The 25795-nt window shown below is 43.9% G+C and overlaps 1 protein-coding gene across 4 annotated transcripts in view; it reads right to left on the reverse strand.

The window, feature by feature from the left end:
• The window catches only part of DENND1A (DENN domain containing 1A), a 754510-nt gene that overhangs the window by 28632 nt on the left and 700083 nt on the right, over nucleotides 1-25795 (reverse strand). For 2 of the 4 annotated variants that reach the window (XM_073639757.1, XM_073639755.1), the window contains exon 20: nucleotides 14610-14669. The exons of the other annotated variants lie outside the window; for them this stretch is intronic. In XM_073639757.1, coding sequence (XP_073495858.1) covers nucleotides 14610-14669 — 60 coding nt within the window. The remainder of the gene's footprint in view (nucleotides 1-14609; nucleotides 14670-25795) is intronic. 4 annotated transcript variants of the gene reach the window in all.

A 25795-nucleotide genomic window follows, 5' to 3' on the forward strand; every position in this document is an offset into this window, starting at 1 on the left:
TATAGCTCATTTAAGCTAGAGTTCCTGGCCGTGGTATGGGCAGTCACCGAGCGCTTTAAGCATTACCTCGCTTCTTCCCGGTTCACCGTATACACGGATAACAACCCGCTGACACACCTGGACACGGCAAGACTCGGTGCCCTGGAGCAGAGGTGGATGGCCCGTCTGTCCAACTACGAGTTCACAATTAAATACCGGGCAGGGCGCTCCAATACCAACGCGGACGCCCTGTCCAGGATGCCCAACCTGCCGGACGGAGGAGAAGATCCGGAGGGACTGGAAGAAGTTGAACTCCCTGCGTTCCACCGTCATGGGACTATCCAGTATTCCCACCAGGTAAGGAGTAAGCAGGCTGCTACGTTGAACCCCTTACCTCACTACAACTGGGCGGAAACGCAAGACAGCGACCCTGCCGTCCGACTGGTGAAGGAGATGCTGACTCGCCCGGAGGCTAGCCTGGAATCAGACGCTCCAGAGGAAGCCAAACAACTATGGGCAGAGAAGAGTCGACTGTTCCTTTACAAGGGGAAGTTGTGCCGCAGAATGGTTAACTCCAGGACGCATGAACTACTCTGGCAAGTAGTGGTGCCACGAAGAGACGCAGCCATGGTGATGGAGGCATACCACGACGGAGCTGGACACTTCGGGTGGAAAAAGCTGGAGTTCCTGCTGCGCGAGCGGTTCCACTGGGTAGGCATGAGGGGAACCATCGAGAAGTGGTGCAGAGACTGTGGCCCGTGCAATCTGAGAAGGAAGGACCGGGCCAGCCAGAAGACTCCCCTGCAGTCCATCGTCACCCGGCAACCGTTGGAACTGGTAGCCTTGGATCATGTAAAACTGACCCCCAGCAGAAGTGGCTACGTCTACGCGTTAACCATCGTGGATCATTACTCCCGGTTTCTGGTTGTCGTCCCCGTCAAGGACTTAACGGCTCGAACAGCAGCTAGAGCCTTCCAGCAGCACTTTTGCCGTCCACACGGGTACCCGGACCAAGTGCTGACGGACCAGGGACCTGCCTTTGAAGCGGAGGTCTTCCAGGAATTCTGCAATCTGTATGGCTGCCGGAAGATAAGGACGACACCCTACCATCCGCAAACTAATGGACTTTGTGAGAAAATGAACCAGGTGGTAATGGATCTTCTAAAAACGTTGCCCCTGGAAGAACGCAGTCTGTGGCCTGAGAAGTTGCCCGATCTGGTGGACCTATACAACCACATCCCGGTAGGTTCCACCAACTGTACCCCGGCTTACCTAATGAGGGCAAGACCTGGTAAGTTACCTGTTGACCTGGAAATGGGAGTCCTGACGCCCGAGGACACTTCACCAGAAACAGACTGGGACACAGAGAGGCAGCAGCAGTACCGGAAAGTACAGGAGAGCGTGGAGCGAAGTCTCTGTCAGGCTAGGGAAAGACAAGAGAAGACTTACAACCAGTATGCTCCCGCTGTTCCCCTGGTACCCGGAGAGCAGGTCTTGAAGAGGAAGAGACGGCTCCACAAGTTGGACGACCAGTGGGAGAAGGACCCGTACACCGTACTGCCCTCAAGCCACGAGAACCCGAAGGTCTGTACCATCAGTAAAGACGGAGGGGAAACCACAGCCATTGTATCCCGGGACCACCTGAAGAAGTGCCCCGAACAACTGAGGAACCCTGAGGAGGAACAGGAAGACCATCGACCCGTGGAAGAAAGGGAAGATATGGTTAGTACCGTGCTCGGGGACTTCCCTCGGTCTTGGACTCAAGTCAATGGTGCAGTTGTGGTACCCGTACTCACCTTCCTCCAACCATCATCCCAAGAACCTACGGAGCAACGGGTAGAGCTGGAAGAGCAGCCGGTCCAGGAGGCAGAAGACTCCACCCAAGCGGAACAGGAGAATCCACCCTCTGCTTATAGTGAGCCTGCCGTACCCCTAGTGAGACAAAGAGCCGGTAGACAGCTGCCCAGTTTACCCTTGACAGCTCCTACACCCTGTAGTTCAGGGCCAGACAGTCAGCTCCGTAGGTCCACTAGGGCCACTAGAGGCCAGTTACCCGCACGTTGGAGGATCTAAATGTTTAAGTTGTTTTACAATGTTTACCTGTTTATTGTTGCTTGTGTGTAATTTTGTGTTTCTAGTTGTTTTTAGGAGTCTTCGGTGGATTTACCGGGAATCCTTTGTATATAGTTGGAGCGTAACCCAGGATGGACTAGAGACTGTTAAGGACTCGGGGTAGGACAGACCCCTACCTGGTTACGTCTCCCTGTGTTGGTGAAATGGACACCTTTGCTTTTCTTCAAAGACTGCACCCGGTTGCGGACATCCGTGACCATCTTATTGTGTTTCCTTATTGTATTTTATTGTTCTTTGATATACCTTGTTATATTTTTCTAAAAAGTGTTTAGTCCCGGAGTACTAAATTTCACTAGGGGGGAGTGTGACACCCCAGGGGTCTGGTTGTCACAGTGATAGAGATATTACGTCTGAGAGCAGGTGGGAGGTCCTTTGGTCAGGGATCCTGTGCATGCCACACCTCCTGCCCAGCCTTGGGAGGGGAAGAACTTCCCCTGTATAAACCCGGGGCTGAGGCAGAGTTAGTGAGTCCAGGAAGAGTAGAGACAAGAGCAGCATAGGAAGCAGCAGAGTCACAAGGAGTCAGGGGCTGGCAGCTAAAGAGCTCGCCCTGACTAAGAAGATTCTTTACCGGACCCGGAGTCCGAGGCTGTGGGGACTAACTTCTACCCAGCAGCAGAATCCGTCAGGCAGGGGATTTCAGGTCCCCTGGCCCAGAAGCCCGAAGGCCCGGTCACACGCGTGGGACCAGCACCGCCATCGTGGAGCGGAAGCCATTAGAAGGCCCCGAGTCACCGGCCATACGGGTGAGCACCACACGGTACACTCAGGGACGTGGGCTACTTACATCAGCTTCTAGCAAGGTAGCCAGAAGAGTACAGTCAGCTTGGGAGGCCTACAACTACGCCTGGCCAGGGGAGATCCCATCTGCTCAAGGACTGACCAGGCCCCGTTCGCTAGCAAGTACTCCGGGAGGGTCTATCGTTGTTACCAGTAAAGACCCTGAACGCTACCATACCGTCTCTGAGTGGTTCCTGCTACCCCCATCATCCACGTCGGCTGCCCTGAGGCCATACCCCTCCCGTTGGGGGTTATACTATCACGCTGCACCATCCTTCCACCGGCCTCAGCGGTCTGCCCTGCAGCAGCAGCCCCCTGGCTGCATTCAACGGGTGGCGTAGTCATCAACCATTTTCTACCGCTAACAGACTGCCGTTCAGTTTGACTCCCTGGGCACGGACCGGGTCACCGCCACGAGACTACAACCCTAAACAGATCCGGCTCCGGGTAAGCTCCCGCGTGCGCAACGCAGCGCGACACAGGCCCAGGGGCGCGTCATATTGGCTTCTGAATTGTTCTGCACCCAATATACAAATTTCCTCTTAAACAAAAGAGGTGGTAACAGAGTTTCTACTCTGAGGGCATTTACTTTTTCCCCCTCTATGACAGTACCCAATCATAGGAAGGCAGCATTATACAGGGGGAAAAAGCAACCTCCCCCAGAGATGGTCAAAAGAAGCATGATCTTGTGAGACTGATATGTCTTACTTGATCATACTGAGATCTCCTCACTCTTGTCACTTACTGTCATTACAGTTCCGGGAGAGGAGAGCCGCAGCATGGAGCACTAGAGCAATGAGGAGCATCGTATGAACATACAGCGCCGGGAGAGGAGACCTGCAGTTTAGAGCACCAGAGCAGTAAGGTGCATCACACAAGCATACAGTTCCAGGAGAGGCGAGCTGCAGCATGAAGCACCAGAGCAGTAAGGAGCATCATACAAGCATACAGTTCCAGGAGAGGAGAGCTGCAGTTTAGAGCACCAGAGAAGTAAGGTGCATCACACAAGCATACAGTTCCAGGAGAGGAGAGCTGCAGCATGGAGCACCAGAGCAGTAAGGAGCATCATACAAGCATACAGTTCCAGGAGAGGAGAGCTGCAGCAAGAAGCACCAGAGCAGTAAGGAGCATCATACAAGCATACAGTTTCAGGAGAGGAGAGCTGCAGTTTATAGCACCAGAGCAGTAAGGTGCATCACACAAGCATTTCCAGGAGAGGAGAGCTGCAGCATGGAGCACCAGAGCAGTAAGGAGCATCATACAAGTATGCAGTTCCAGGAGAGGAGAGCTGCAGCATGGAGCACCAGAAGAGAGAGGAGCATCGTGCAAACATATAGTTTTGGGAGAGGAGAGCTGCAGCATGGAGCACCAGAGCAGTAAGGAGCATCATACAAGCATACAGTTCCAGGAGAGAAGAGCTGCAGCATGGAGCACCAGAGCAGTAAGGAGCATCATACAAGCATACAGTTTCAGGAGAGGAGAGCTGCAGCATGGAGCACCAGAGCAGTAAGGAGCATCATACAAGTATGCAGTTCCAGGAGAGGAGAGCAGCGTGGAGCACCAGAACAGAGAGGAGCATCATGCAAACATATAGTTTTGGGAGAGGAGAGCTGCAGTGTGGAGCACCATAGCAGTGAAGAGCATAATTTGTTGAATACAATTCTGTGGGCCTACTACAGGTATCAGGGCATACGGTCAATCTCCAGATTCCCCAATACCTGTAGAAGTTCCAGAGAGCGATTTGTCACAAACACTGCTTGCAATATGCCCCCCAATGAAGCTCTCCTCTCCCGACACTGTATACTTGCACAATGCTCCTAGCTGCAGCTCTCCTCTCCCGGCACTGTGTAATACTGTATTAGAATGTTCTATAAGTATTCATGTACATGGAGAACAGAGAGAGCATGGCCGGCCATCAGATGTTCGGCCGACAACTATCTAAGGTGAATAGGCAACTTTAGTCTATAAAACTACAAGTCCCAGCATGCACAGGATGCATAAAAGCAGCAATTAGCTACATTTTTTGTCTGGTGATCTGTGTAAAAGTTTTCTCCCGTTAGTCCCATAAAATAAAACAAATCCAAAATATGCCTGAAGCTACAAATGTGGAGGGTCCCTTTAAGAAATCTGCAAACATCATGCAGTTTATTTATAAAAAAAATATATTGAGAACAATTAATTCAATTTGTAGTCAGCAATATTGAAATAGTCGAAGCGTTACACAGAAGAGGAGATGAGAAAATGATTAATTATTCTGAGTCATTAATGAAGAGAACAACCAATGGGATATGTCCTGCGCTAATTAAAGAAACGGCTTTTATTCTTATTTTTTCTGGGTAAGTCGGTTCTCCTTAACGTTCTACAACATGTTTCCTGCATCTTAAGATACCAGTGTTCTTCACTATTCTCCCAGTGTAACCTAGACATGACGGATGGTCTGAGTGATGACATGGGATATACACAATGGTCTCAGATATTTGGGGGCTTAAATTATCAAATATTTACAGGAAACGGGTTTCTTTTATGGTTATCAAAACTATTGTGGGTTTCCACAACAAAGTTTGTAACTTCCTTTAGGTTTTCACTGACCCACCGGACCAGTAATCATCAGAACGGGGGATGTGGAATCCACTGTGTGAATGAGGCGCTAGTGGATCACATCACTACTCCATTCCTTGTCATTTCGACAGCTAGACATGGCCCTCAGCCACCACTACATTTTGGACCTCTCATTCTAGCGATCGGTGGAGGGTGGGTGGGATCCTCGCGAGGATCAACCAGCTGTGACCTTTCTAGTGGATAGGTAAAAAAGTGGCAAAAAAAGTTTTAATAGCCGAAAACCCCCATTAGCTAAATAATTTCTGTACTCAATCACAAGCATTAGACTAACGTTGACCGAACCTGTCGATATCGACAGGTTTGGCAGACAGTTTAATATGTATAGGGTATCCCAATAATTGGCAGAGATAAGAATCCGACATGTTCGATGTCTAGAAATGAGTCTCCCATAGAAAACACAAGACCCCTCGGCAGAGAGACCTCCTGTATATGGCGGAGTCGGGTGAGAAAGCTGCCGGACAACCAATGGCTATCTAAAACAGTATGGGGCAGACAGAGAAAAGTTGCGGTGTTGTTCGGGCGCTGCTGGAGATGGGAACGATCAGAATCAAGGTAGGAGAAACTTTTTAGTGGACTAAGCGTTTCGGGGATGGTCCATCCACTTCATTGCGTACCGGACACTCGATGGCTTTCTAAATTGTTGGGGGGGGCTTTAAAGTGGCTCAGTCAAATTTCCTGCGGCAATACATTATAGCAGGAATATGCTGGAAGATAACTAGTTCTTCAGTATTTTCTGGCAAAAAGCTGCCAGGAGTTATAGGGAAAGCCTGTGAGTCCTGCCTCCCCGTTTACACACAGTGATTGACAGCTCAAGCTTATTCAGGAAGAAGCCTCACTCACTGTATACGGGGGGGCTTTGTATAGGACTCCTGGCTGCAATTCTATAGCTTTTTCCATGACAATACTGAATTAAATCATAGGCCGCTATAAATCACTAACCGCAGCGCCTCTCCCTCTATTCTATGCTGCACTCATATAGAATGTCAAGCAGCAGCACTCAATGTCAGGCAGCAGCGGCAAAAGCAAACAGGATTTTAGGGTATATAAAAAGAGAGATAAAATCCCGTGATCCCAACGTATTCTTACCTCTTTATAAATCACATGTAAGGTCACATCTAGGATATGGGATCCAGTTTTAAAAAGGAAGTTAGAGTCAGTTCAAATGCGGCAACTAGAATATTTCACGGGATGGAGGCCTCTCCTTTGATGAGAGGTTGGAAAAGTTGGGCACGGGATAGCTTAGAAAAAAAAAGGCCTTTGAGGGGATCTAATTTATATGTATGTGGTCAATACAAAGGACTGGCACATGACTTATTTCTTCCAAAGACCAAGGGGCATTTATTACGGAAAGGGTTCTTTACAGTCAGAGCAGTCAGACTGTGGAATGCCAACCACAAGAGGTAGATACTATATCAGCATTTATAAAAGGGCCGGATACTATTCTTATAACAAATGGCATTGTGGGTGATAAATAATTTAGCGATAGAGAATGTAGAACTGGTGGAGAAAGGTGGAACTTGATGGACCTGTTCTATGACTATGTAACACCTGACAAATCCACTTGAAAAGAAGTCTGTCAGGAGTTTGGACCCCTGACCATAAATAATGATAGTAAATACTCATATATAGCATTATTCCCTACTGCTTCACCAGGAGACTCCTTGGACGCTTTCTATATCAATATGTATTACCAGAAAACCATAGAGGGATACTGACAAAATGTAAAAAAAAAAAAGTGTATTTGATGTTTTAGAGCCTTCTGTTATACCTACAAATGCATGAAAAACCCGTCATTTTTTTATTATTACAGTTTCTATAGTCAGAAACCACCAATAATAGGAGAATGACACATTGTTCGGGGCTTGTCAATGGGTATTGAAGTAGAAAACGCTCAGAGAGATATCAGACAGGCCTTAGATTTTTAGGAAGACCATAACAATACATGCGAGACGCTCTACAGCCAACAGATGAGACCCTATATTGTAACATAAGAGAACGTTACAAGGTAATAATAATGCCAACCATGTGTTATTTCTCAAAGGGATGACAAATGAAGAAGTCATTGCCAAGAATGGGAAATCGGGAAGCGTTTGGCAGCTTGTAGAGCAGTGGTAAGGAGGAAAAGAAACCACAGAAGTAAGCTGTCAGAGAAAGGCTAAATGACTACCATTCAGAAGAAAAAAAGAGCAAAAAATACATTTCTAGATTAAATATATTAAATATATTTATTATATGCGGTGGGAGAAACAATGGTTGCCCCACTTGTGATTTGCACGTATGCAAGAAAGAGAGCAGCGTGCAGTGATTAGATTTTTTTGTTGTGGGTGCGCTTGGTGCCGATACTTAGTAAAGACTTTGTGCACAGTATGGAGAAAGTGTGTGTATGAATAGAAGGAAGGTTGCACAAGTGGAAGGAGCCGGACGCCCATCCAAGTGGACGGAGCCGGACGCCCATCCAAGTGGACGGAGCCGGACGCCCATCCAAGTGGACGGAGCCGGACGTCCATCCAAGTGGAAGGAGCCGCACGCCCATCCAAGTGGAAGGAGCCGGACGCCCAACCATGTGGACGGAGCCGGACGCCCATCCAAGTGGACGGAGCCGGACGCCCATCCAAGTGGACGGAGCCGGACGCCCATCCAAGTGGAAGGAGCCGGACGCCCATCCAAGTGGACGGAGCCGGACGCCCATCCAAGTGGACGGAGCCGGACGCCCATCCAAGTGGATGGAGCCGGACGCCCATCCATGTGGACGGAGCCGGACGCCCATCCATGTGGACGGAGCCGGACGCCAATCCAAGTGGAAGGAGCCGGACGCCCATCCAAGTGGAAGGAGCCGGACGCCCATCCAAGTGGAAGGAGCCGGACGCCCATCCAAGTGGACGGAGCCGGACGCCCATCCAAGTGGAAGGAGCCGGACGCCCATCCAAGTGGACGGAGCCGGACGCCCATCCAAGTGGACGTGGTAAAGCATCCTCACTATAGATCTGATCTTGCCCCAACGGATGATCACTTGTTTGGTTCCTTAAAAGAAGCTCTACAAGGACAAAGACTCAGCTGAAACACATTTTTAATGAGGGAATACGATTGACAGATGGACAAAGTACATTAAAAAGAAGGGAGATTGTGTCTAAGAAAAATTATGTATTTGTATCTTCTCGAAGTTGATTGAAATAAATTCTATAGCCAAAGTGCGAAAAAATTTTGACCCACCTGTGTGTGTGTATGTGTATACAGCCAGAATGCCGGCAATCTTTGACTCACCTTTGTGTGTATGCAGGTGTTTTTAAATAAGAAAAATTAACTTTATTAATAAAAAATACAGTAACACAGTATGAAAAGCTATTAAATGTGTAATAAACTATTGTACTGTACTTTTTTGAAATGTATTTATTTATTTTAATAACTTCACTTAATAATTTTCACATATAAATATAGCAAATATTGAAACCTAAAGCCAACACTCCAAAGAGTCAGAGAGTGCACATAATAGTGCAGTATACTGTACCTTGCTGCACATGTGAAGTAACGTACAGTACTGACACAGAAAAAATAGTTGAAGGATAAACCAAAAAATGACCATTATTCTATGTACAGCCCCATGTCAAATGAATGCAGCAGTTAGTCAAGGTATTATTGTATTTGTATATATATATATATGCCAGCTCATCAACTGGCATAGACTTAATGGTATGTGGAGGATGGAAACTTTGAGCATGCAATATTGTATTCCCTGATGTGGGCTTTCTATGAATTCTACTAATTATGGTGAGTCATGATTACCAATAAGTTCCAGATCTAAAAACATCCTTGATGATGGTCTCAGAATTGTGGCACGTAATGCACCAGCATTAAATGACTCCCTGTCTCCGAGTCTGTATGGAGCACACAGAACAGTAGAGCGACCAGGAAATTGGCTAACGGTGAGTGGTTTTAACAAGTGTGAAACATGTTCACACACCATTAAAACTATGTTTTTTTTCTTCAAATTTTGATAATAGTGAGGTTTTCTCAACTGCAATTCAGACCATGTTGAATATATTATTGAACACAGTAAATGTAACTTAAAATATGTCGGTTCAACTATTAGAAAACTTAAAGGGGTATTATCCCCATCTCCAAGATCCTATCCTAATATGTAGTAGGTGTAATAATAATAAAATTAGCAAATATCTCCAATTTGAAATGTAGTATAGTTCTTCTGATTCACTATGTTGCTTACCCCACATGTGCAGGACATTGCGGGACCTTAGGTATCTATGGTTAAGACCAATCATATAGTGACAGTTAGTTGTGCGAGGTTGTAACCATGGATACCTAAGTTACTACAATGCTTTGCACATGGGGTAAGGGACATAGCAAATCAGGAGAACTATCCTACATTTCTACCTGGAGGTATTTGCTATTATTATTATTATTACACTTACTACATATTGGGATAGGATCTTGGAGATGGGAATACCCCTTTAAGTCTACGATTAGAGAACATTAATATGATGACATTCAACCATCTAATAATAATATTTCAAATGATACAGAAATGTCTCTAATTTCACTGTATTTTCCATTGAACATATACCCAAACACGCTCGGGGTGGTGATTGTGAGCGAGCCCTACATAGAGAGGCATTTTGGATTTATGCCCCACAGGGTTAAACCTTAGGAGGGAAATGATATTACATTATTGTCTATTTTTTCCTTTCCTTTTTTATATTATGTTTTGTGCTTTCTAGTATATGTTGGGATTATTATTAATTGTTTCTTATATTTTATTGTATTCACGTTTTTTTTTTTCCCCAAGTTTTTCCTAATTTCTGGCACTTAAATTGAACACGTGAGTATTTTGGCTATTACCTAGGATGGTTGTAACACAGACCCAATTTAAGAACAAGATTTTGGTTGGTTTTCATGATGCCCTCCCCCTATCCCCACATACACACATTTTTTATCATGTATACAATTTTTAAATAATTACAATAAAGAAAAACGTTTGTAATATTATTATAATTGGAAGCTGGATCGCTTTTCCTTTTTCAATACAGTTTTGGACGCTAGCGGTGGTGTGATCGCGGGATTTTCTGCGGTGAGCTGGTTACTTTTTCTTAAGTAATCAAGCAGGGCACAGTGTGTACGTCCTGAAGAAGGAACATGACGGAGCTGGTGGGCACACGTGACGGCGAAAGGAATCTGGGCAGCAGGACACAATTTTTTCCTGGCTGATAGTGCAAGGTTGCTTACGGTGGAGTTTTTCAAAATAAAAATGTTTTCTCGAAAATTTTGATAATCAAAGCAAATTTGAGTCTTCCTTTGCCCACCTGTGTATTGTATTTCTAAAGTATGCCTGATTTTGCTTTTATCCTAAGTCATATTTCAAGGCTTGTTATTAAAGGGTCGATAATGACTTTTAGGATTGCTGCTTCCAATAGGTGGCACTAGAGTTCTAGTCCTCTTCCTCTCTGAAGAGACAATTTGCATATTTAATTTCCCAGAGGAGCATGCAAGGCGTTTAAGTCTCCTCATACTGGCATGCCAGACCTGTCATGTCCACTCTCCACAAGGAGAAACCTTACCCCTTAGATTAAAGTATGCCTTGAAAGCAATTGCTGTATTTTACGTAGTGCGGTGGTTTACTGTCCAAAGACAGCAGTCCTATGCAATGTATACACATGGTACTTGTTGCAATTTCTATCCATAGTATGGTCTACAGTTTCTTGCATTGGTAGACACAGGACAAGCGGGAACAGGAATATCAATTTCTATCCATAGTATGGTCTACAGTTTCTTGCATTGGTAGACACAGGACAAGCAGGAACAGGAATATCAATTTCTATCCATAGTATGGTCCACAGTTTCTTGCATTGGTAGACACAGGACAAGCAGGAACAGGAATATACAGTTATATGAAAAAGTTTGGGCACCCCTATTAATCTTAAGCTTATTGTTTTATAAAAATAGGTGTTTTTGCAACTGCTATTTCAGTTTGATATATGTAATAACTGTTGGACACAGTAATGTTTCTGCCTTGAAATGAGGTTTATTGTACTAACAGAAAATGTGCAATCTGCATTCAAACAAAATTTGACAGGTGCATAAGTATGGGCACCTCACCAGAAAAGTGACCTTAATATTTAGTAGATCCTCCTTTTGCAAAAATAACAGCCTCTAGTCACTTCCTGTAGCTTTTAATGAGTTCCTGGATCCTGGATGAAGGTATTTTTGACCATTCCTCTTTACAAAACAATTCCAGTTCAGTTAAGTTTGATGGTCGCCGAGCATGGACAGCCCTCTTCAAATGATCCCACAGATGTTCAATGATATTCAGGTCTGGGGACTGGGATGGCCATTCCAGAACATTGTAATTGTTCCTCTGCATGAATGCCTGAGTAGATTTGGAGCGGTGTTTTGGATCATTGTCTTGCTGAAAGATCCATCCCCTGCGTAACTTCAATTTATCACTGATTCTTGAACATTAGTGTCAAGAATCTGCTGATACTGAGTGGAATCCATGCGTCCCTCAACTTTAACAAGATTCCCGATGCCGGCATTGGCCACACAGCCCCAAAGCATGATGGAACCTCCACCAAATTTTACTGTGGGTAGCAAGTGTTTTTCTTGGAATGCTGTGTTTTTTGCCGCCATGCATAACGCCTTTTTGTATGACCAAACAACTCAATCTTGGTTTCATCAGTCCACAGGACCTTCTTCCAAAAAGAAATTGGCTTCTCCAAATGTGCTTTTGCATACCTCAGCCGACTCTGTTTGTGGCGTGCTTGCAGAAACGGCTTCTTTCGCATCACTCTCCCATACAGCTTCTCCTTGTGCAAAGTGCGTTGTATAGTTGACCGATGCACAGTGACACCATCTGCAGCAAGTTGATGCTGCAGCTCTCTGGAGGTGGTCTGAGGATTGTCCTTGACTGATCTCACCATTCTTCTTCTCTGCCTTTCTGATGTTTTTCTTGGCCTGCCACTTCTGGCCTTAACAAGAACTGTCCCTGTGTTCTTCCATTTCCATACTATGTTCCTCACAGTGGAAACTGACAGGTTAAATCTCTGAGACAGCTTTTTGTATCCTTCCCCTGAACAACTATGTTGAATAATCTTTGTTTTCAGATCATTTGACAGTTGTTTTGAGGAGCCCATGATGCCACTCTTCAGAGGAGATTCAAACAGGAGAACAACTTGCAAGTGGCCACTTTAAGTAGCTTTTTTCATGATTGCATACACCTGGCTATGAAGTTCAAAGCTCAATGAGGTTACAAAACCAAAAAAAGTGCTTTAGTAAGTCAGTAAAAAGTAGGTACGAGTATTTAAAACAAGAAAATGATAAGGGTGCCCATACTTATGCACCTGTCAAATTTTGTTTGAATGCAGATTGCACATTTTCTGTTAGTACAATAAACCTCATTTCAAGGCAGAAACATTACTGTGTCCAACAGTTATTACATATATCAAACTGAAATAGCAGTTGCAAAAACACCAATTTTTATAAAACATTAAGCTTAAGATAAATAGGGGTGCCCAAACTTTTTCATATAACTGTATTAGAATCAATCATGTAACAATACAGATAGAAATAACAACCCAATGTTTCATAGACTGGACAGTCCACAGGAAGATTTCCTTTTTGGCAGATTAGTCCAGCACCGGATACATATTTCTCTTCCCAACATGTACTTCTCCTTCACCAGGTTTCACAAGTCATAGGACACATAGAAGAAACCATGCAGTAGAGGCTTGCTACACTACAGGAGTAGCAGAGCATGCAATGTTAGCAGAGAGTGCGCAGCTTGAACCCTCTGTGAATTTAAGATAAAGGACTTTGAGCAAAAATGACTTAAAAAAAAAAAATCAAAAAAACCACACAAGCGCTTGCATTTGCTCCTGCATCATCAGTTAGCTGCTTGCCACTTACATACAAGACTATAGTCTCCACCACTGTGGCCACCTTGCCAGTACAAGTCATTACTAGCAATGTGGGGAGGGTTAGCGGGAACTCATTTTTTGCTGCATTTGAGACTAGGCTAAAGCTAAAATTAACATTTAGAAACACATTACTTAAATCACTTTACTTTTTATGGCTACATCCAAATCAGACCTCATCGATAAACAGCTCTCTCCGCTCTTCTTCCAACCTACTATTGCCCTTCATGGTTATTCCTTGTCAAGACTTCTCTTGTGCTGCCCTATACTCTAGAGAAGGCTTTTTTTCTCACTGAATCAGATCCATCTATTTAAAAAAAATGTCCTTTTCAAATACATTTCCACTATAATACTGACGTTGACTAAAAGCGTGTCTTTTTAAAAAAAAAAAAAAAAAAAACCCTAATATCAAAGGGTTAATCCCATCTTCTTCATACATGGGTATTGTCGGATAGAGCTTCTAAAAACAAGCGCTTTTGCAATTTACTGTTTATTAAAATTTGCAGCCGTTTTTGAGATATCGACACTTTTGTTTTCGGCTCATTGCCTAGGAGACTGACCACCGCTGCAGTCTAGCTTGACAGCACTATGCTAAATCTGTCCAGAAGTAGGAGGTAACAACGTGCTCCAGCGATCCTGGGCAGCTTCAAAACTGTGCTTACAAGTTTACTAGAAGAGAGCTTGTAAGCACTGCCCGTGCTCTGTTGTCTAGAAGTGGTGGTCGGTTTCCAAGGCATCGATCTGTAAACAAAAGAAAAGTGGTAATATCTCAAGAACAGTAGGGAATTTTGATAAGCAGTAAATTGAAAAATTGCTTGTTTTTACAAGCTCTATCCGACAATACCCATTTGAGAAGATGAGAATGACTCATTAATTTTATTTCCCTGTGGTGAAACAGCAGATGCACAGCTTAACTGTGCATAGACAAAAATCAGTGCCTAGAGTAGGATTCTCCAACCTGCTGGAATTAGAGACCACCACCCTACAGCAAGAACGTCAAGGGTTGGTCAACGAGATACAAGGTTTGGAGAAATGCAAGTCTTAATGCTCTGCAGCAGACAGTCTGGACATCATTTTTGCTCATTCAGTGTATAATAGACCCAACTTTATTAGAGCTAGTCAGAGAGCGAGTCAGGCAAAAGTTGTAAGTAAGAGGACAGACTCGCAAACTCTACTCACGGGCACCGTGCTGCGCTGGATCCTTGGTGGAGGAGGTCGAGGAGGGGGAACTTTTTCTTGCTGTATCAAAATGGAAACTGACATATCAGTTACAAGAAACATAAGGCATCCATGTATCTTATTGTAACTTTTATCCATCAAGTTCCATCTTCGGTGGGTAAGACCAAGTCCAATCGGTCTCCAAGATCAAAAACTTTCGACAATGAGACATATCCATCTCTTGGCAATAAAATGAATCAGAATTCATCAAAATGCAATAGCCATAGCATTATTAAGAAAATTATATATATGATATACAGTATATATTTAAAGGGAATAGGTCTGCAGGTTTTTGCTATATTATCTGAGAGCAGCATGATGTAGGGAGAAAGACACTGATTCCAGCAATCTGTCACTTATTGGTCAGCATGCTGTCATTTTGATACAATCACAGTTCTCTCCAGCAGAGCTCGGAATGCTGAGCTGTGTATAACTCCACCCAGATCACTGATTGGGTGCTTTCTGTGTACACAATGCATAGGCAGAAAGCTGCTAATCAGTGGTGGGGGCGGGGTTACACAGAGCAGCAGGACTAGACAGCATGAGACACCTAGTCCTATAGTGATAATCTCCTGCTGATAAAACAGTGATTGCATTGAAACAACACGCAGCCTAGTAAGTGATACATGGCTGGAATCAGGATTTCATACCTTAGATTATGCTGATCTCAGATGACATATCAAAAACCTGTTGAGAGATTCCCTTTAAAGAATGTGAAAATGTAGCGCTTTCTACACTGTATATAAAGTATGAAACAGAATAGTTAATTTTTATATGTGAATATTCAGAGATTTAATCTGAGCCAACCCAAGTCTACCTAATCCATGAAGTCCTCCAATTCAGAACTTGGGATTGATCCAGTCTCTAAAAGTTGAAGCATAAGTCCGGATGGGTCCAAGTATCTCATTTTCAATGATGCCCACTATACCCAGGACCACAGCAGGCAGTAAGGTAGCACAGCCACAAATCGGACAGTGGGGAGCCCCCAATTAATAGTGTTCACTTATTCGATATTTGTATGATCGATGGAGGAGAAATATCCAGTAGAAATACGAGTTGGCTAATTAACTTTGCTCATACTGAGAAAATGATAAATCTAGTTAAGACGTATGAAACCCACCAATCAATAACAGGTCATTGCTCTGTATCATAACATTACAGATAGAACAAAACACGTTAAAGAGTCACCGTCGTTTTAATTGTTACTTCATAAACTAATAATATGCAAGAAAATAAGAAACTTTGTAATATATCTGATCAGAGAAATACGCTTCTTTCTCTTCAAGGACTGATCTTTCAGTCCCAACTCATGGGAAAAATCTTTAGTTATTGAAGACAGACTTTCCCATAGCTGAAAGAGAAGACAGTTGGTGCTTTTAAATTCAATGGAGAGGGAGGAGCTAGAGGCGGACACAGACACTCAGCCGCAAGTTCTGAAATGACAGTTATAATTACCCATAGAACTTTATGGGCACCAACTGTCATATTCCTATATGAGTAATGGGGAAATCTATGTTCTCTGAAGACACGTTTTACTCGTGAAATGAGAATTTTGAGAATGAATGATCAGCTCCAGGAGGAGAAAGAAGCAGATTTCTCTAAGATATATTACAAAGTTTCATATTTTTTCATGCGTACTATTGATTTATGAAAAAATAATTAAAACAACGGTTACTCTTTAACCTCTTTACACCCAAAGGCTGTTTGCACCTTAATGACCAGGCCAATTTTTACAATTCTCAGTGTCACTTTATGAGGTAATTACTCTGGAACACTTCAACAGATCCCCCTGATTCTGAGACTGTTTTTTCGTGACATATTGTACTTCATGATAGTGGTAAAATTTCTTCGATATGACGTGTTTATTTGTGAAAAAATGAAAATTTGGCAAAAATGTATAAAATTATGCAATTTTCAAACTTTGAATTCAAAATAGTTATAAGGGTTAAAAGTTGACCAGCGATTTCTCATTTTTCAAACAAAATTTACAAAACCATTTTTTTTTTAGTGACCATATCACATTTGAAGCGACTTTGAGGGGTCTATATGACAGAAAAGTCCCAAAAGTGACACCATTCTAAAAACTGTACCCCCCAAGGTGCTCAAAAACACATTCAAGAAGTTTATTAACCCTTCAGGTGCTTCACAGGAATTTTTGGAACGTGGAAGAAAAAAAATGAATTTTTTCACCAAAATTTTACTTTCGAGCCAAATTTTTTTTTATTTTTGCAAGCGTACCAGAAAACAATGGACCCCAAAATTTGTTGTGCAATTTCTCCTGAGTACGCAGATACCCAATATGTGGAGGAAAACTACTGTTTGGGCGCACAGCAGGGCTCGGAAGGGAAGGAGCGCCATTTGACTTTTTGAATGCAAAATTTGCTGGAATAATTAGCAGGTGCCATGTTGCGTTTGGGAAGCCCCTGATGTGCCTAAACAGTGGAGACCCCCCACAAGTGACCCCATTTTGGAAACTAGACCCCTCAGGGAACTTATCTAGATGTGTGTTGAGCACCTTGAACCCCCAGGTGCTTGACAGAAGTTTATAACATTGAGCTGTGAAAAGAAAAATTTCTTTTTTTCACCCAAAATTTCCTTTTAGCAACATTTTTGTATTTTAACAAGGATTGCAGGAGAACATTGACCCACAAATTTGTTGTGCAATTTCTCTGGAGTTCGCCGATACCCCATATGTGGTCGAAAACTACTTTTGAGGCATATCGGAAAGTTCAGAAGGGAAGGAGCGCCATATTGGAGTTAATATTTTGCTGGACTGGTTTGACGGTGCCATGTCACATTGGAAGAGCCGCTGAGGTGCCAGAACAGCAGAATCCCCCCCATAAGAGACCCCACTGTACAAACTATACCTCTCAATGAATTCATCTAGGGGTGCAGCGAGCATGTTGACACCACATGTGCCTCACAGAACTTTACACCATTGGGCGGTGAAGAAAGAATAATTACATTTTTACCACCAAAGTTTTGTTTTAGCCCCAGATTTTAAATTTTCAAACTGGGAAATGGGAAAAAGTGGCAACAAAATTTGTCCCACAATGTAGAAATACCCCATATGTGGTTGTGCAGTACTGCTTCGCCACAACAGAGACTCAGGAGGGATGAAGCACTATTTGCCTCCAGGCGCGCAGATTTTCCTAGAATAGTTTGGAGACTCCATATACAGAGACCCTAAGTACTAGAAGAGCAGAATCTCATCTCAAAAGACCCCACTTTGGAAATTATACCCCTCTGGGAATTTATCTACAGCTGTGGCGAGGATTTTGAACTACATGGGTGTTTTCCAGAAACAAGCTGCAGCGGATGTTTCTGAGTTAACTGCCGTTGTAGTGACGAGTACGTTGTAGTGCCCAGTACGTTATGCCCAGCTCGTGCTTCTGGAGACATGCACCCGTAAATTAGGCTCTCATCGCTACAGAAATGCCAAACATGCGGACGCTAACTGTGGTTTAGGCAACACCCAACCAATAACCATGAGTGGAGAAAAACAAGGCCAAGAAAGCAAAAATTCTGCCGGGGTATGTAAACTTTTGAGCACAACTGTATATTTTTTTATTATTTTGTGATTTTTTTTTTTTTAATATTTTTACAACTTTTTTTTTCTTCACTTTTTTACTTTGTCCCATTATGGGACTTTCACTTTCTGCAGTCTGATCGCAGTTATAAGGTATAGCAGTGCAAGATCACTGCTATACCTTATAACCTGTCAGTGCTGGAAACGATCGGGACCCCGCGTTGATGTTGCGGGTTCTCCGATTCAAGAGCAGAGGGGCTTCTGTCCCTCTGCTCGCTAAATGCTGCATTTAGGGGGTTAAAGTGCTGGAAGCGGTGCGGGCACCACTCCTGACACTGAGTGCTGGGTGTCAGCTGTCAGAATCAGGCGACACCTGGCAGCGATCGTGCGCGTACAATCGCCTGGACGTATCCATAGGTCCCTGGTCAATAAGTACCAGGCCACAGGGATGTATGGATACGTCTAATGTCAGAAAGGGGTTAAAGGATGACTCCTGTGGGTATTATCGGTTTTCCAAATTACTGTTTATTAAAATTTGCAGCCATCCTTGAGATATTAACACTTTTTTTTGTCTACAGCTCATTTTTGTAAGAGGCCGACCACCACTGCTGTTGCTGTTTGGGTCCGAATGCCAAACACGGACTTTCTTCTGAAGTCCACTGGAGAGAGGGAGCGAGAGAGAGAGAAAGAAGGAGAGAGGTGGAGAAAGAGGGAGAGAGGTGGAGAAAGAGGGAGAGAGGTGGAGAAAGTGGGAGAAAGGTGGAGAAAGAGGGAGAGAGGTGGAGAAAGAGGGAGAGAGGTGGAGAAAGAGGGAGAGAGGTGGAGAAAGAGGGAGAGAGGGTGAGAGAGAGAGGTGGATAAAGAGGGAGAGAGAGAGGTGGAGAGAGGGTGAGAGAGAGAGGTGGAGAAAGAGAGAGAGGTGGAGAAAGAGGGAGAGAGGTGGAGAAAGAGGGAGAGAGGTGGAGAAAGAGGGAGAGAGGTGGAGAAAGAGGGAGAGAGGTGGAGAAAGAGGGAGAGAGGTGGAGAAAGAGGGAGAGAGGTGGACAAAGAGGTGGAGAAAGTGGGAGAGAGGTGGAGAAAGTGGGAGAGAGGTGGAGAAAGTGGGAGAGAGGTGGAGAAAGAGGGAGAGAGGGTGAGAGAGAGAGAGAGGTGGATAAAGAGGGAGAGAGAGAGAGATGGAGAGAGAGAGAGTAGTGGAGAAAGAGAGAGAGAGGTGGAGAAAGATGGAGAAAGGGTGAGAGAGAGATGGCGAGAGAGAGGTGGAGAAAGAGGGAGAGAGGCGGAGAAAGAGGGAGAGAGGCGGAGAAAGAGGGAGAGAGGCGGAGAAAGAGGGAGAGTGGCGGAGAAAGAGAGAGAGAGCTTTGAAACTGTCCAGGATCTTAGGAGAACACTGCTACCTCCTAATCCAGGTGAGCTATGGTGCAGTGTTTACAAGCTAGACAGAAGTGGTGGTCGGTCTCCTAGGCAATGAACTGTAAACAAAAGAAGAGAGTTAAAATCTCAAGAACGGCTGCAAATTTTAATAAGCAGTAAATTGCAAAAGTGCTTGTTCTGACAAGCACTAAGAAGATAAGAATAACCCTTTAAGAAGCAAAAGAAGCGTATTTGTAGAAAAGAACTGTAAGTATAGGAAGCAAAGTAGATAGGAAACAATGAGTGCCAAGGATGCATGCTGGTGAGATCAGCACAACGTACTATCTGCTAGCTATCAGTCGCCCACATACTGATCTTCTCTGCATTCACATACAGTATATTACATACTATATAGTATCGGTGTCGGGCTGGGGTGGCAAGAGCCCACCAGTAACACCGACCCTATGGGCGCACTGTTCAGCTACATGCAAATATTACATTGCCCTCTTTCACAAATTTACCTCTGATTCTATATAGTAATAAACAAGGTAGTTTGTGGAATGATTGATGAGATTCTGCTTTTCTCGGTGCATAGTGAATCAAATGTATTATGCCAACTACTGCTCATATTGGGGGTAAGTGGCTTACTCCTGCATGGGGGCCCACCGGGGAATATACCGTATCACCTGTGGGCCAGTCCGAGCCTGGAAACAACCATTCATAATAAAATGAACTTTTTTTTTTTCTAATATGTCATCAAAGGTGGCCAAAAAAAACTGCACATATTTTGTCGATTTAACCCCAAAGCTCTTGCTTTCCATTTGTAATTATGCCATGTTGTGTACAGCAGAAATAGCAATCAATGCACTTTTTTTTTTGCAATGTGCACGATTGCCTTTTAAACTGACATTAAATTGCTCAGAAAATTCGATTTTACATATTGCAGAAATGCTGCACTGGCATGGAATCTGTTAATCTCCTTCTGTAGCACCATCTAAACATGGAGGTGGAAGCACTGGGACTTAGCCAGCCTAGAAATCTGCGTCTGGCATGGGCTTCTCTGGAACGATTCACTCTTCCCACTTCTAGTAAAGAGACAAAAACATGATCATATGGTTCCCATCACAGGTTCTAAAATGTGCAGAGACAGAAGAGTGGGACGTTCTTCCTGCCCAACTTGGGCTGCTAGCAGATGTGCCAGACAGTAATACACACATGGATGGAGAGCTGCACCTGTACTCACTTTGTCAGGTAGATATTCCCTGTTATTATTACAAATTAGTATCACAAGAAATTTCATATATTATATTTAGTCAAGTAAACAACAGATTTATCTCTTTTTTTTTTCCAGATTTTGACAAATTAAAAGAAAGAGCAGCATAAAAAATTCATATTTACATAAGAAGAGTAATAGTTACTATAGAACACAAGAAAGGAACAGCAATGGGTATCAGTAGGGCGAGGAAGGACCCCATGCATCTTTTAGTATATATCGCCAAAATTTAAAGGAAATTTGGCAGCAGCTTTTTTTTTCTGGAATCACTGATTCCAGTGATGTGTCACTTACTAGGCTGTTTCAATAAAATAAGTGTTTTATCAGCAAGAGATTATCACTGCACGACTAGGTATCCTCCTGGTCCAGCCACGCCCCCCACCACTGATTGGTAGCTTTATGTAAGTATACACTGTACAGGGAGAGCAGCCAATCAGTGGTGTGGGCGGGGTTAAACAGGGCTCAGCATTCTGAGCTCTACTAGACCTACAGCAGAGAAAATGGTTATTGTATTACAACCGTTGTACTCATCAAACTAAGTGATACATCGCCGGAATCAGAATCTCTGCCCGTACATCATGCAGCTGTCAGATTACATAGCAAAAACCTGCTGACAGATTCCCTTTAATAACTGGATTAGAAATTTTGAAGTGATAAAAGGGAGAAGAGGTTTTCATGTACAGGATTCTCACAGTGCAGAAAGTGGCTACAAAAATCTGGAGGCCACAGCACATCTTGCATTGCATGGAAAGCCCATTGATTTCAGAGGGAATCATGTCATGTAACATTCCCCATTTGGTGGAGCTATAGAAAAATTGGAAACTTGCTGACAGCTTTCTCTGCAGGTTACAGGCAGCTGGGAAACCTTGTGAACAACTTAACCTATTACCTCTATAAAAAGTCCCTGTGCTTCAGACAACTTGATCTCACTTAATTTATCAAATGCTTCTGTTTTCCTGTCTTTTAAGATTTACACAGGCATAGTAAATAGGTGGGCTTTCTATTTAGGGCAGGCAAGTCAATGAACAGTGACAGGTCCTATGCATTCAAGTGAGGGATAGAAAGATCTAGCACCTATAATGCTGGCAGAACAGAATGATGATGCAGTGGGAAGGCACCCTTAAAAAACTAGATACAAGTTACAAAGCATGAAAATCAGGACAGTTCCTGGACACTAGGCTGGCATATGCTCCAAAAGGAGTGGAAGGCGAGGGCAGCAATAGCATGCTTTTCTACACCTTTTGCGGAAAGAACAGGTAAATGTGAAAATTTCCATGAAGACAGGAAAATCTTTCAAAGAGTCTTCTTTTCCAACTGGGTTCTGATCTATTTGGCAACAAGAAAAGCAGCACTATGATTACCCAAGATACAGCAACCCTCCTCCCAAAAAAAAAAATGTTCGGACTCCAGAAAAATCATTGGGACCCATATTAAAACTGATCTATCCTGGCTGTCATGTCAAAAGCAATGAGACTAATGGGTACAAAACCTTCTAATATTCCTAGTCTTCTTCTATATAAGCAGAATGACTATTTACCTGAATATATAAATACACATATATAGATTGTAGAAGAGCCAGGTAGTACAGGGTTAAGTCCTAGCTCTGCAGGATTTGATTAGACGCACCTGCCTAGCTTTTTTTCTTTTTTAACTAGAACCAGGGCCTGTGCTCACTAGGTGTGTCAGTCTGCTCAATGAAGCAGAGTCGAGTGTGCTGCTGGTGAGTGACCAGCCAAAATGTGAGCTGCAGCTGGGAGAGAGGCATGATGTGGTCTTTCTCTGGATGAAGATTGCAGGGGTCAGCTAGAAAAGCTGAGCAGTCTGTGTGTTGCAGCTGTAGAGAACCGTACGGAAGCTGCAGCCTGTGAACTGTGTACTTACATATATATTAACAGTGTGAACTGTGAAAATACATACATATTATGTATTATTTGCAGTCCTCAAATTATATTATAGGAAAGAAGGGGCATTGAATAGGTTAGAAAAAAAACGATTTCTTCTTCACTCGGCTCAGGGTGGTTGTCACTTCCCTTCCCCCACAAAAGACAAATGTGAAGCCGAGATCTGATATTACGATAATAACTAAGATTTTCTTGCATAAGACCCTTACATTTGGAAAAACAAAGTACTCCTCCGGTGACAGTAACCACAAATCCAGCAGATAGTGAAATCTGCATTTTTATCTTTAGCATTTTCTTTATAGATTTCGGTGACCCGTGCTGTAAAACTGACAGCAGAAAGCTCCGGTAAATAAAGCTGGTAACATAAGAATCTGACAGTTCCCATAGCAGCACACTGGAAAGCCTTGCGCCGCCGCAGGTTCCCATCACAGTGACGCTTCTTCGTGTATCTAGCGCTGAGGAGCTAACTCTTCTGCTGTCACTTCTTTGTGGCTGGAAGCTGCAGGTAAAACGTCGGATGGGGCTCTGCTACAGAGGCACAAGTTCATTTAATAATGAAGTTGGGGGCTAAGTAACCCAAAAGTGCCTATCCCGCTGTTCACCCATGCCCGATTTAGGGTGATGAACTATGGATGTTTTCGCGGCTTGTATGCAAATGATGGCACCGCTGTACAGAAGTCTATCTATACATGTTCTGTGCTTACAAATGCAAGATCAATAAGCGTCAAAATCAGCAGAGACACAACGGTGGCCTGATTTGCCTACAGCCTGTGAAAGGTCTGGAGCTTATTGCTCCTGACCGGAATTTGTATGTGTCTGTGCCCCATGACAGATGCTATTTAAAGTAAATATTCTGGCAGAAACTAAAAAGTCAGTTTTTGCCTAGAGATGGTCTGATCTTCCAACGCCTTAGTTCAAGCTTTCTCCGGTCTACCAGGATGGATAGATGGCTCACATCTACATGGAATATGGAAAGTAGAAAAGAAAACGACGCAACACACCGACAGTGGCATGTAGCGTTTCCCAATGTTCCTAACAAATGTACCAAATGTTGAGAATTTGTATCTACATAATTCTGCAAACTAAAACCTATGGAAAGAATTAAAAAATTACCCACTGTCTTGATTTTTTTTGTTGCCCGGGAATGTAAAAACTTCTTTCTAAGATCATTATTAGAGATGACCGGTTGTTTTGAAATTAGAATTTGCCAACTTTTCCCCCAAAATTTGATTTGCGATGAATAAATTTGCGTGAATCTCAATACTGGAAAACTAGTAATTGCTCGTAAAATACACTCTGGGCAGAGGAAAGAGAGAACCTCACTGATTATAACAGCTAACACACCACAGAAGAGAGAGGACCCCACTGATCATATGAACTTACATTCTACAGGAGAGAGAGGACCCCACTGACTATAAGAGCTTACACTCTACAGGAGAGAGAGAGGACCCTGCTGACCATAAGAGCTTACACTCTACAGGAGAGAGAGGCTCCCGCTGACCGTAAGAGCTTACACTCTACAGGAGAGACAGAGGACCCCACTGATCATAAGAGCTTACACTCTACAGGAGAGAGAGGACCCCGCTGACCGTAAGAGCTTACACTCTACAGAAGACAGAGAGGACCCTGCTGACCATAAGAGCTTACACTCTACATGAGAGAGAGGCTCCCGCTGACCATAAGAGCTTACACTCTACAAGAGAGAGAGGACCCTGCTGACCATAAGAGCTTACACTCTACAGGAGAGAGAAGATCCCTCTGACCATAAGAGCTTACACTCTACAGGAGAGAGAGGATCCCGCTGACGGTAAGAGCTTACACTCTACAGAAGACAGAGAGGACCCTGCTGACCATAAGAGCTTACACTCTACAGGAGAGAGAGGCTCCCGCTGACCATAAGAGCTTACACTCTACAGCAGAGAGAGAGGACCCCACTGATCATAAGAGCTTACACTCTACAGAAGAGAGAGAGGACCCCGCTGACCGTAAGAGCTTACACTCTACAGGAGAGAGGACCCAACTGACCGTAAAAGCTTACACTCTACAGAAGAGAGAGAGGACCGCACGGACCATAAGAGTTTACACTCTACAGGAGAGAGAGGATCCCACTGACCATATTAGTTTACACTCTACAGGAGAGAGAGAACACCACTGACCATAAGAGCTTACACTCTACAGGAGAGAGAGGACCGCGCTGACCATTAGAGCTTACACTCTACAGGAGAGAGAGAACCCCACTGACCATAAGAGCTTACACTCTACAGGAGAGAGACGACCCCGCTGACCGTAAGAGCTTACACTCTACAGAAAAGAGAGGACCCCACTGACGATTAGAGCTTACACTCTACAGAAGAGAGAGAGGACCCCACTGACCATAAGAGCTTACACTCTACAGAAGAGAGAACCCCACTGACCATAAGAGCTTACACTCTACAGAAGAGAGAACCCCACTGACCATAAGAGCTTACACTCTACAGGAGACAGAGAGAGGATCCCACTGACCATATTAGTTTACACTCTACAGGAGAGAGAGAACCCCACTGACCATAAGAGCTTACAATCTACAGGAGAGAGAGGACCCCGCTGACCATAAGAGCTTACACTCTACAGAAAAGAGAGGACCCCATTGACGATAAGAGCTTACACTCTACAGAAGAGAGAAAGGACCCCACTGACCATAAGAGCTTACACTCTACAGGAGAGAGAGAGAACCCTGCTGATCATAAGAGCTTATACTCTACAGGAGAAAGAGAACCCCACTGACCATTAGAGCTTACACTCTACAGGAGAGAGAGAACCTCACTGACCATAAGAGCTTACACTCTACAGGAGAGAGACGACCCCGCTGACCGTAAGAGCTTAAGAGCTTACACTCTACAGAAAAGAGAGGACCCCACGGACGATTAGAGCTTACACTCTACAGAAGAGAGAGAGGACCCCACTGACCATAAGAGCTTACACTCTACAGAAGAGAGAACCCCACTGACCATAAGAGCTTACACTCTACAGGAGACAGAGAGAGGATCCCACTGACCATATTAGTTTACACTCTACAGGAGAGAGAGAACCCCACTGACCATAAGAGCTTACA

This window comes from Phyllobates terribilis, unplaced genomic scaffold (assembly GCF_046119375.1).
Source record: "Phyllobates terribilis strain yellow unplaced genomic scaffold, ASM4611937v1 Scaffold_7__3_contigs__length_470593459, whole genome shotgun sequence".
NCBI classification, from domain to species: domain Eukaryota; kingdom Metazoa; phylum Chordata; class Amphibia; order Anura; family Dendrobatidae; genus Phyllobates; species Phyllobates terribilis.